The sequence below is a fragment of the Sparus aurata genome, chromosome 19 (assembly GCF_900880675.1).
Source record: "Sparus aurata chromosome 19, fSpaAur1.1, whole genome shotgun sequence".
NCBI classification, from domain to species: domain Eukaryota; kingdom Metazoa; phylum Chordata; class Actinopteri; order Spariformes; family Sparidae; genus Sparus; species Sparus aurata.
In genome coordinates this window covers 30,919,923-30,932,089 of record NC_044205.1, presented here as the reverse complement: position 1 = coordinate 30,932,089, position 12,167 = coordinate 30,919,923, and the positions used below count along the sequence as shown (strand labels likewise).

General features: G+C 44.3%; 1 protein-coding gene across 3 annotated transcripts in view; it reads right to left on the bottom strand.

Annotated features, from left to right (window-relative positions):
- LOC115570193 (piezo-type mechanosensitive ion channel component 2-like) overlaps window positions 1-12,167 on the bottom strand; it is a 60,299-nt gene that overhangs the window by 9,696 nt on the left and 38,436 nt on the right. For 2 of the 3 annotated variants that reach the window (XR_003981719.1, XM_030398584.1), the window contains exons 27-41: window positions 11,720-11,816; window positions 11,412-11,577; window positions 11,246-11,335; window positions 6,244-6,332; window positions 6,095-6,154; window positions 5,185-5,303; window positions 4,219-4,339; window positions 3,306-3,386; window positions 2,734-2,900; window positions 2,156-2,643; window positions 1,588-1,902; window positions 1,417-1,518; window positions 1,189-1,345; window positions 896-1,078; window positions 619-799 (exon numbers count right to left, since the gene is read on the bottom strand). Coding sequence is in view for 2 of the 3 variants with exons in the window: in XM_030398584.1 (XP_030254444.1) it covers window positions 619-799; window positions 896-1,078; window positions 1,189-1,345; window positions 1,417-1,518; window positions 1,588-1,902; window positions 2,156-2,643; window positions 2,734-2,900; window positions 3,306-3,386; window positions 4,219-4,339; window positions 5,185-5,303; window positions 6,095-6,154; window positions 6,244-6,332; window positions 11,246-11,335; window positions 11,412-11,577; window positions 11,720-11,816 (2,416 nt within the window). In the remaining variant the exon portion in view is untranslated. The remainder of the gene's footprint in view (window positions 1-618; window positions 800-895; window positions 1,079-1,188; window positions 1,346-1,416; window positions 1,519-1,587; window positions 1,903-2,155; window positions 2,644-2,733; window positions 2,901-3,305; window positions 3,387-4,218; window positions 4,340-5,184; window positions 5,304-6,094; window positions 6,155-6,243; window positions 6,333-11,245; window positions 11,336-11,411; window positions 11,578-11,719; window positions 11,817-12,167) is intronic. The other variant, XM_030398585.1, reaches the window with a different exon arrangement.

The following is a 12,167-nucleotide window of genomic DNA, read 5'->3' as shown; positions in this document are numbered from 1 at the left end:
CACATTATCTCCTCTGTTGGTGTGTTCCCACAGGAGGGAAAACTGTTTTTTTGCATTTTGAGATTACATACAATGTCAACGCTAAGACGCAAGTGTGCATATATTCACGCTGGGCAATAAGATCATATTTGTATTTCACACCAATTAAAAAATATTCAAGTAGAGCAAAAATTCCTGTAAATCACAGGACATTGCTGAGTGTTGTTAACTCAGCTGCTCCAAGCCTCCTGCTCTGGAAGATAGTCGGTGCAGGTCCAGACCTTCTGGAAGAATAAACACCTGGAGTCACATCAGATTCTGCTCTGATCCAGAGATGTTTACCGACAGGAGGAGAGCTCAGAGATTACTTCTGAATAAGTGGGATTAAAAAGGGGATTTCTCTTCACTCCTATTGATGAGCCTGACTGCAGCAGTGATCGGAGCTGACCTCCACTGTCAGGTGGTTCTGTTCTGTTCTGTTGACTGCTGACTGGAGCTGGAGGGGAAATAGACTTTACTTCATGAACGTAACATTACAGAGAGGAGAGGGGAAAATGAAAAGAGACAACATGAGTCTTTACATAGTACTGACTGACAAACTGACAGGAAGCCACTGTGTTCAGAAGGGTTAAATTCTACCTGCTGGAGAGCGCAGTTGGGTGGAGCTGGAGCGTGTCCGTCTCCTGCCTCGTCGCCGCAGTGTGTTGATGGCATCGGCCGAATCGATAGTGGTAGCATCATGGGTGGAGTCGGCCTGGTCATCATGGTGATGGAGAACATCAGTTTCCATGGTAACAGTCTGGTCCCACAGTCCATGGCACTGCAGTGGAGATCGTGGAAGGTGGAATAAATCATGGAGTACTTTATGGTTCTTTACCTCGAGTAAGGCTTGGTGGTATAATTTAGTGTTCTCTACCTTGAGTATGGCTCGGTGATAGAACAAAGCAAGCAGCTGTAGCAGGTCATACAAGACGTAGCCCTCTTTCTTCTCCACCCCCAAGATGTTTGGGGGGTGGAATGGTTTGGCACGGTCTACCTCCAGCTTCTGGTTGAAAGGAAAGAAACCAAACTGGAAGAAATACTTGATGACGATGGTGACCTGAGGACACAAAGAGACAGACAGGTAGATGTAGAAGTGTAACACCTGTTCACAGATGTAACCCTTAACCCTTAAATAAAGTCTGACAACAGCAGCAGAATAGTGTGCACCTCGGTGTAGATGATAGCTGTCATCCAGAAGGTCTTACTGGGTCGAGGGACGGACAGGGTCGCCCACAAAAACACCAGAACAGGAAGTACCAGTGTCAGGCAGCTGGCCGACACCATGTGGTTCAACACGATGACCAGGTAACACACTGTCTCTGACCTGACAGAAGGACGTGATCATTATCTCAGTACAGACAGAATGTGTGGAGTTAACTTTGGTGCAGAGCTCACCTTGCTGCTAGGATGTTGTAGACAGCATAGCATAGCTGGAGCAGCTGGTGTTGGTTGCTATAGAAATGATCCGATGACTCAAGCTCCTCATTGTAAAAAGTCCTAAAGCACAACATGTGAATCAGCAGCAGCTTACAAGCAAGTGACCTCTGTGACTCACTTGTGACTCACCTGTTCCTAAGCAGTTCGCTGGCTGTCAGCTCCTGAGTGTGAGATGCCAGTGGACAGGAAGTGGACGCAGAGTCAGACAGGAAATCACTCCTCTCACCTGGAGTGTGAACCAGCAGTCGCCTCCTGAATCCTGACCCCGCCTCACCCCTTTTAGCCCTGTGGTCCCCCTCTTCCCCCTCCTGCACATCCAGGCCCAGAGCAAGGCTGTAGGAGGGGGGGAGGGTGAGAGAGGAGGGGGTGGACAGGGAGGAGGCACTGGGGAAGGTATGAGCTTGTTGTTTGTCAACAGGAAGTTGCTGGTTTGATTCTCCACCACTGTTAAAACAGAGACAAATTCATAATGCTAAATGACTGACCTAATGCTGTGCTAATGCTAAGCTTAGACTATGCTTATTTTCTGAGGCAACAAACTGCACAGAGTTAACAACTATCCCTATGCTTACATGACTCCACTACATCAGATGTGTCAAGACAAAAAGACTCCTGTCTGTCCATGTGTCTGTCCTTTTGATTTATATATAATGTTAATGAATGTTAATATTGTTTAAGTTCCTTCAGAAGAACCTACCTGTGAGTCCGACTGATGTGTTCTTCCTCTGAGGATGATGAGCAGGAAAAGGACTGGACTCTTGCCATCCTCCACAGTTTTGGTCGGCATCTTTGGTAGGTTTTAGCCACCAAGCATTCTGGGCATTCCTCACCTTTAACTTCCATGGCTGTATCACCTTCTGCTGAGGATGGAGCCACCAAGGTTTCCTGTTGTGATACTGGTCCTGGTTCATCAGGACCATCAGCTCCTAAAACTGTTTCAGGTCCTAGTTCTGGTTTATCTGGATAATCTCCTCCTGGTTCATTTTCTGGTTTCTCTTCTGCTGACTGAACTGCTTCTTCTTCATCTGTATCAGGACTCACTCCAACTTCCTCTTCCCTCCCCATATCTGTTGAGGTCTGCAGCTTGGCCTCATGGGTACTGTAGTCCAAGCCTGACTCTCTGGAGCTTTTCATCATCTGTTCTTGGTAGTATACATGGATCGCCTCTCTGGTGGGAACATTACCCTGGACAAATAATAATAAATCAACCTCACTGATGCAGCCATGGCAGACATCTCGTCTGTAGATGCAACACTTCTGTAGTCCTGAGTATACCTGCTTGGCCTGCTGCATTAGCATACAGTGCTCCATGCGGAGGACGGTGGAGATGGCAATGTGTTCCTGACAGAGACCTCTAAGCCAGGCAGTCAGAGAGTCCAGCAGAGCCGACAGCAGAACCCAACAGAACCGCAACGTGTTTGAGAACCGACGCAGCACCGTGTCTGAAAAACATGACAGCTGATGATGATGTTACTCATCCTTATTGTTAACATTGTTATAGTGAGAGTGAAGGTCTTACTCTACGCTCAGTTTTATTTTACCTACTAATTCTTTTCAGCTTGTTATAGATTTGATGACATTTTAGAAAATTTGTGCCCAGTTTACAATGTGCTTATCAACGTGAATCCATTAAAATCAAGTTTAAATACACTCCAGAAAAGTCACTATACACATGGTTAAATAAATAGTTTAAAATATGTATTTTAAAATAATATTGATCCGATATGAATGACAATTGAACTGGAGCATGTAACTCCTCACTCTGAAACCTTAATGGACCAACAGTGTGTTTGTAGTTTCAACAAGGAATTTAAAGTAATGACACCAAACACTGGTGGACCCTCTACCTGGTCCCTCCTCTGTGTCTTCCTCCTCGTCCTGCTCTTCGTTCTCCTGTGTCTCCTCCATCACTTCTATAACTCCGGCTGCTGAACAGAGGGAGGAACTGTTACACTGACACGCAGATAACACACCACTCTACATTCATGATGAGTGGATCACATGTTTAATTGTTAAAAGGTAGAGACGACTGGTGTTTGTTTGTTGGGGTCATATTATTTCATTAACATTATGTCTGTGATATCACAATATACAGTATGTTACTTAACATCTGGAGGCAGCTGTACAGACTCTTGATTATGTTTCACCTTCAGTTTTAACTCTGCTGGCCAATTTTCTATTTCATGTTACTTTTTAACTTTAACGTTTTATCACTCAGTGAATTTCTTTGAATTGTTTGAATGTGTTTTTGTTTTGGTCGATGAAACAAATTTGTTGGGTTAGGGTTATACATATTTGATGTCTTGTAACTAATAAAAACAATCCCAGTCTTTCCAGGCTCAGTCACTGTGGTGAAACCTCACTAGTGAACCTGAATATAACTAACTGAATGAAAAATTAGATCAGCTTATGATCTGTACACATCTTCACCGTTCAAATCCTTTATCAGCTGCTACAACAAAAAAAGAAGATCTTTTATATCTCCAATAAATCCTCATGTTTCATTCTGAGCAGCTCGGCAACAACAGGCTGACCACGGCCAACCCTGGGCTGAGCACAGGCCGCGAGACATCGCAGTGTTTTTTGTGAGATGTTTGATGATGTAAACGAGAAGCCGACAGTTTCTCTGCTGCATCTGAATCATGGTTTACATCACACAAGACTGTTTACAAACTAAAGACAACCTTCATCCAAACATCCTTCTCTGTTTATCTCTGCAGGAGGAGACTCTCCTCTTCCTCCTGATCACCTCCTGCCCACCTCCTCTCTTCTCTTCTCTCCTGTTCCTTCGTTCCGACGACTTTTTCTTCCACATTTTCTTCTGGTTGTTGCGAGCTCTCATCGCTGTTCTGGAGTCTGTTATCCAGGCATGATAGACAAACTGAGAGAGAGAGAGACCGACAGGTGAGAGCGACAGACAGACAGATCAGAACTGAGTCTTCTTTTGACACTCCTGATCTCCTCTTCTTCCAGTAGGACGTACTGCTGTCTTTTAACCACCATCATCATAAGACAAAAGTTTGAGAATATATTGACAATATTTCCTCTGACATAAAGAATCCATAAGCTCTGAATGTCCTCTGTAGACTGGTGTTGTAACAGTATCTTCAGTCTGATTTGTGGTCAGTGATGAATTTTCAACATAAAAGTCTGTCAACACTTTCCTTTCGTGTCGCTGTTTTTATGTCGGACACTTTTGATTGTGATTTGGTCAAAAACAAGTAGTAAGTAGTCGGGTTACTGTGGAGTTGTATAAAATTGGAAACACGGTGCAGCTCTTTAATTTTTGTTGAGCAACACTGATTAACAGGGTGTCTTTGTTCACCATATCATGGTTAGTTTTATTAGTTTGGTCTTTAAATGCCTCTTTAAAACTCAAGAGGAGCACATTGAGACATCTGACTGCCCCCATACTGGTTTCTGATGACTTTGAGAAATATTTGATTTATTACATTTTTAAGATGATATCGAAACACTCACATATCTTCTCTAAGTGACTTTAGAGAGACGTTCAGTTTCTGTGAAGCACTTTGTGATCTTGTCTTGAAAAGTTTGATATGAAGATAAAGATAATACATTTTTAAAATAATTTATCAGTAGATTAAGTTAATCTACTATAAATAGCAACAGCTGGATGCCCTCAGGTTGTCGGCGGTATTCTAAAGATGGTCCCGCTGAGGACTCCTTCACACCTTCAGCATTTTGTCTCAGGTGACAGGTTCAAACCTGGAAGGCTGATTTCTCAGGTAGCGCCTTCTCCGTCTTCTCCTCTTCATCCTTCTTTTCCTCATCCTCCTCCTCCTCACTGTCTGTCTCAAAAAGGTAGTAGTCACCACTCCTCACCACTGCAGGCAGACAGATAGACAGACAGACAGACAGGTATTTGAAAGACCAACTAGTGCAGATAAAATGGCTGTGAGTGTGCTGAAGAAGTTAGCTTCCAGGCCTTTCTGTCATAAGGTTATGTGGCTCACATTTTAAAAGATCCTATTTTAACACAATTAACAATGTTTTCTGAAAAATCCAAACTGTGACAGACAAATTAAAACAATAATGAAAACCCTGAAAATAAAGTGAAATAAGTCTAAAAAGTAGAATTACTTTGCCTCCAATCAGACAATCACTTGAAGATCAGTATCAGCAAAAACATTTAGCCTATTGCTGTATGTGTGTTGGAGTGTAAATTAAGATTGCTTGTATGTGTCATGTTTGGTCAATAAAGCTGATTCTGAAAGAAACATAGATGCGTCACACACATGTTGAAACCAGCGGCACAGAAGATCTCTACAATCATCACTGTAGATCTCTACTATCACCACAGACCATCTCTATTAACACCACAGAATATCAGAAGATTTCAGAAGATTTCCCTCCAGGCTTTGTTGAGATAGTGTGGTACAAATGTACCTCGGACAGACTACAGCACAAACACATTACTTATCCAGTTGCAGCTATCATTGACATGGAGACAAATTAATGACTAAACAATCAATCACCACGACCTGCTACCTGTGTTCCCTCTTTCTACTGCGTCACCTGACTTCCTAAGACCTTCCAGACAGACAGCCTTGAGTGCTAACTTCTTACTTCCATTAACATGTGGGGGACTGATGATGTCAGAGGTCATGTGACTCACTGGAGGCGTGGTTTACCCAGGGTCTCCACCACTCTTTCTGCCCCTTCTTGTTTTCTTGACCTAAAAATGAAAACATGAAAATTAAAGCAACAGAACACACAGCTGTGTTTGTAACACTGATACAAGGCAACCACTCTTTGTGTACACACCATCAGTATGGAAGCTGTCCTGGGTCAAACTGAACATTTTCTCTTTTCCTCTGCGGAACTTCTGCTGTCGAGATTTAATCCTCTCCATCCTGCAGGAAATACAGAGACAGGAAGGGGTTCAGAGGTCCAGGACAGGTTTTTCCATAAACAGCTGGGGTCCGTTTCAGAAAGCAGGTTCAACAAACTCTGAGTCTTCGGTTCCAGAACAGCTGATTTGAGTTAGTTTGATCAACTCGGAGTAGTTTCCCCTGGAGTTAAGTGCGTGCACCACAAGTATAAAAAGACAGCATCAATGGAGCCCCGATTCGACGAGTCACCATGGCAACGGGGAAGAGGAGGGCTACGTTTTTCACCACACTGGAATTAGAAATATTAATGCGCTCATACGGTGAGTTTGAGCACGTTTTTAGAAGGAAGTGTAACACCGCTGCAGCAGCAAAAGAGAGGGAGACGGCGTGGGAGAACATTGGTGCTCGGGTCAATGCGTAAGTTTAAATGTCTTACTTTGCAATCACAATAATATTACAGGGGGAAACTTGAGTGGTAGCCTATTAATTTATTTCATTTAGGTGCAATCCAGCGGGGGAGAAGCGCACTTGGCTGCAGCTTAAGATGAAACATAAAAACATTGTTCAAACAGGTAAGACCTCGGCATAACCTCATGGGGGAACCTCATTTTGATCATGTTTTACATTGTAAAGTAAATATTAAGTGGCTGTTTGACTGTACAGTTGTTTTATCCCCAACATAATGCTGTTTTCACACACATAAATGTCTTCTCATCTATATCATGTTCTGTTAAATAATGAAGCCTATTTAAACTAACACAGACTTCTACACAGCCAACAGAAAGAAAGCAGATGCGTGTAAAACGGGTGGTGGCCCAGCACCGCCACCTCCACCGGAGGCAGAGGAGCTGAAAATGATAAAGATGGGTAGTTTCAGGGCCAGGCACACTTTTCTGACCGCTCTGCATACAGTTGCCTTGCTCAAGTGCTCTGCATCTCCATCTTTGGTTGGTAGTAGGAAGATGGCGGCAGTGTGTGAGGCGGGCCGTCACCTGCTCCGACTATTGTGTGTGTTTCTGTTGCTCGTAACACTTGTTACTCATACCGTCAACACTCTGCTGGTGTATGATCGCCAAACGTTGCTAGATCTGAGAATATCCGCCAAAAATCTGGTCAACTTTGATAGTTATGGACAAAAAACTCTGCCTCCTTTCCTCTCTGGCTTACCGTCATACCTCTGCCGCACTCCAGCGCCACTTCCTCGCAAAAAACGCCACCGCCGCCGGGGCAAATGTAGTGGCTGTCTGGTGAGGCTGAGGGCCGGGTTGGTTCGTTCTGATTGAGGAGGATATGGAGCGGGTCCTCGACTTTGTATCGCTGGACGTTCGCTGGACCCTGTCGCTGCCCGGTTGGTACGGGTGGCGGGCTCGGATGGGATGTTCCAACCCCGCGGACCCTGCTCTCCCTGTCCCCGCTGGCGTGGAATAAATCTGGGGAATCTGCGGCCTCTCTGTCGGGCCTCCCTGTCAGCTGTTTGACCTGACCCGCCAGCTCCTGCCAGGTTCGGTCTGGTAAACACCAAATTGCGACTGTTTTTAAGAGTGACTTTAATTGTAAACAGTTATCGCTGTCATCCTCCTTCACCAGCTTTGAGCTCAGTCTGTTTGAGCTGGGGCATTCTCACACGGTGCTGTGTGCTGTGATCTACCGGCCTCCCAAATATAACAAAGACTTTTTAACAGATTTTTTCGGAGTTCTTGGCTGATATTATGCCCAAATATGACCGGGTCCTTATTGTTTGAGATTGTAATATTCATGTGTGCTGCCCTGAAGTCTGCAGTCTGTACTTGGGCCCACACATGAACGTGGTCACACACTGGATCTTGTTTTATCTTATGGTCTGCCTGTTCTTAACCTGGAGGTCTGTGACGCCTTTTTTCCGGACCATATGCCTGTACTGTTTGAAGCTGCTGTTTGCTGTCCCACAGTTAAACCTCGCGCTGCTGCTCGCAGATGTTGAGTTATCAATCCTTCCGCTGCCGCTCACTTCTCCACAGTTTTCAGTGAGAACTGCGTGATTCCCGAGTCTGTGTGAGGACACAGAGGCTCTTAACTCATGGTTTCTGGACACCTGTCAAACTGCCGTAGACATTGCGGCTCCATTAAAGACCAGGCAGCAGAAAGCTAAATCAGAGCCTTGGCTGAATGAAACGACCCGCACTGCCAGACAGGACTGTCGAAGAGCTGAGCGAAAGTGGAAAAAGGACAAATTGCAAGTGTCTTTTCAAATACTTAGGGATTGTTGGCGTCATTATCAATCCACTGTGAAAGAGGCTAAAAGAAAATATTTTTCTGATATTGTTATATTAAACTGTCATAAGCCTCGTGTGCTGTTTAAAGTGATCAACTCTGTTCTGAAGGCACCACAGACTGGAATTGAGACCTCCCCTGCTCTGTGTGAGAATTTTCTTCACTACTTCATTGATAAAGTCACTTCTACCAGAGCACTTATTTCTCCTCCTGCTTCTGATCCTTCAGTGTTTGTCCCCTGCTCTGCTGTGTTGGACACGTTTGAGCCTGTGACCCTGCCTGTTGCACAGGAGATTGTGAATCATTTGAAGCCCTCAGGTTCTCCTGATGAAACTGTCCCGCCCCGATTATTTAAGGAGGATTTTCCCACTATTGGGCCATCATGTCTCACAGTTATTAATAGCAGTCTGTCCTCTGGAGTAGTCCCTGTGAATCTTAAACATGCAAATGTGCAGCCTTTACTAAAAAAACCTGGACTGGATCCTGCTGTTTTGGCAAATTACAGGCCTATCTCCAAATTGCCTTTCTTCTCTAAAATCTTAGAGAAGATTGTGTATTCTCAGCTCATGGACTTTTTAAATGAAGAAAATATTCTTGAGATTTTCCAATCTGGCTTTAAAACATTGCACAACACAGAATCAGCGCTTTTAAGAGTTTTTAATGACGTCTTTTTAGCTACTGACTCACTGTGTTCTCCTTGTACTTTTAGATTTTCCAGTTAAGGTAGCTGGCAAAAATCTAACCAGTCCTTCAGAGACAGCAATTTGAGACAGTAATCCGAGCCTTTGTGACCACTAGGCTGGATTACTGTAATGCACTTCATATGGGGGTTAGCGGGTCCTCCATTGCTCGTCTTCAACTGGTACAAAATGCTGCTGCACGTCTTTTAACTGGCACAAACAAGTATGAGCACATCTCACCTATTTTAGCTTCACTCCACTGGCTGCCCGTCCATTTTAGGATTCATTTTAAAATTCTTTTATTTGCTTTTAAAGCCTTGAATGGCCTTGCCCCACTGTACCTCTCTGAGCTGCTGCACCCCTACATGCCCAGCTGATCTCTCAGGTCAGCTGACCAGCTGCTCCTAAAGCTGGCTTAAGCTCAGAGGGGACCGAGCGTTTGCCATAGCAGCTCCAAAGCTTTGGAATGGTCTGCTGCTGCACATTAGACAGGCCTCCTCTCTGTCTCATTTTAAAACTCTTCTTAAAACCCACCTCTTTTCTTTGGCTTTTAACACCACGTAGAGTGTTGATTTGATGTGTTTTTATGTGATTTTATTTGTTTTATGTGTGCACATGCATATTTTATTTTTTAATGTACTTATCTATTTATTTAATCTCTGTTTTATCCTTTTGTGCAGCACTTTGGAAACCTTGTGTTTGTTTAAACTCGTGCTATATAAATAAAGTGGATTGGATTGGATCTCCGACGTTGTATAAAAAACTCCCATTTGCAAAAAACGCAGCGCAACACACAATATCTGCTGGGATGTGAGAGCATGACTTCGGTTGTTAACGTTGGAAATGTAAGGACGGATCAGGTTGTGTATGTAAATGATGGACTGTGACGTGAAACGGTACCGCTCAAAAAGATAATTGTCTGGAAATGCAAGAACATCTATGCGCGTCTGATAATCATCTCCCGACGAATATTTAATTCTCTGCGCAGTAATGCTGCAGCTTCATCCACGGGATCATTATCAACAGGACATGCCATGGTAGTGAAAATAGTCGCCACCTAATATAACTTCTAATGTAGCCCTACTGACTGATTTTTGCAATGATTTTCTCAAAAAACAGACGGCAGAACTATACTACGCCAAAACTCGCCTGCTGACTGAATGAATGAGGAAATCAAATAGCGTGTGTGGCTGAAAGAGGGCGGAGACAGAGAGAAACTCGAGGTTTGTTGAGAAAAACCTGGTCCCGACCAGGTTAGTTTCAGAGAGTATGTTACCATGGTAACTGACCGAGAGCTTAAGTTACCTCTCTCTGTGAAACAGGCTGGAGTTACCCCTCTTTCTCTGGTTTGAGTTACCTCCCTTTGTGAAACGGAAAACTCAGAGTTTCCCTCATTTCAGGGTTAACAGACTCAGAGTTTTCACTAAACCTGCTTTGGTCTTGGACAGATGTTTCCATTAACGCCTGGTCGAGGACAGGTGTGTTGAGAACAGGTGTGTCCATCAATGCTTTGTCTCACTCTCAGTGCTGGGGACTGTTTCAGAAAACAGGATTTCCCAAAAGCCATTTTATGAAACAGAGCCGTGTTTTGACTCGGACTCGGGCAGTGTTTTGATTCACTTGAATCATTTGGACTCAGAGTTATCTCATGTCATTATGTTATTTTGAATTTATCTTGTATTATTGTCATATCTTAAACTTAATGAGCTCAAACCCATCTTTGACCCTGTGAACCAGCTTCGGTGTCCTGGTTGTTTTAAACAGATTTTTCATTATCTGGCCTCTTTAAACTCACTCTTGTCTGGTTTTGACTGGAGCTCGCTCCGTCTTGAGATTCTGTGGATTTGTTCTCGACACTTCTGCTTGTACTTGTGCAAGTTTCATGGGCATTTTGACTCAGATTTGTCTTGGCCTCGAGTCTGCTCGGACTAAATCATGGCTCATTTCTGGTTGGACTAGGACTCGACCTGACTGGTCCTGACTGCAGATGTGTTTGTGTCTTACTGTCTCTTCAGCAGGTCCATTGACGTCTTCTCCACCTCCAGTCTAGCTCTGACAGCTTTCACTGTGGAGGCCTCAAAGAGCTCCGCCCCCCTGCAGCACACACATTAACATCATTTGACTATGTGTGTATTAATGTGTGTGTGTTGACGTGATTGTGAGTACATACCGGGAGGCCAGCAGTTGCGTATTTTGCAGGTCCAGGACCACATACAGGAAGTAGTGACTCCTGAAGACTCTCCTCTGCAGCAAGAGAAAACAGAAACAGACACCGTCCCAGATGATCCCTGCTTCATCACTCGGCAACTCACACTGTTTACTGCTCTGCTGCTCCGCTGCAGGAAGGAACGCATACACAAACTGTCACTGTATCAGTGTTTGACTGGGACTTGCAGGTGGATGGTCATGACAGAGAATTACACAGAATTTAAGAGAGACAGGTAGACAAACAGGTAGATACACAGGTGGTTTACATACGTTTGGTGTATCCTTTGATGGTGCAGGCCAAACTGAAGAGCTGAATCAGCCAACAGTGATTCAATACCAACGACTTAATGAACCCACAGGCCAGGATCTGCAAACAGACAGACAGAGAGAGACAGACAGACAGACAGAGAGACAGAGAGAGAGAGAGAGAGAGAGACAGAGAGAGAGAGACAGACAGAGAGAGAGAGACAGAGAGAGAGAGAGACAGACAGAGAGAGAGACAGACAGAGAGACAGGGAGACAGACAGACAGAGAGAGAGAGAGACAGACAGAGAGACAGGGAGACAGACAGACAGACAGAGAGACAGACAGACAGAGAGACAGACAGACAGACAGAGAGACAGAGAGAGACAGACAGAGAGACAGACAGAGAGAGACGGAGAGAAGAGAGACTATACTAAGGAAAAGGACAGATGAAGTGAAGACAGAGAGATACTGA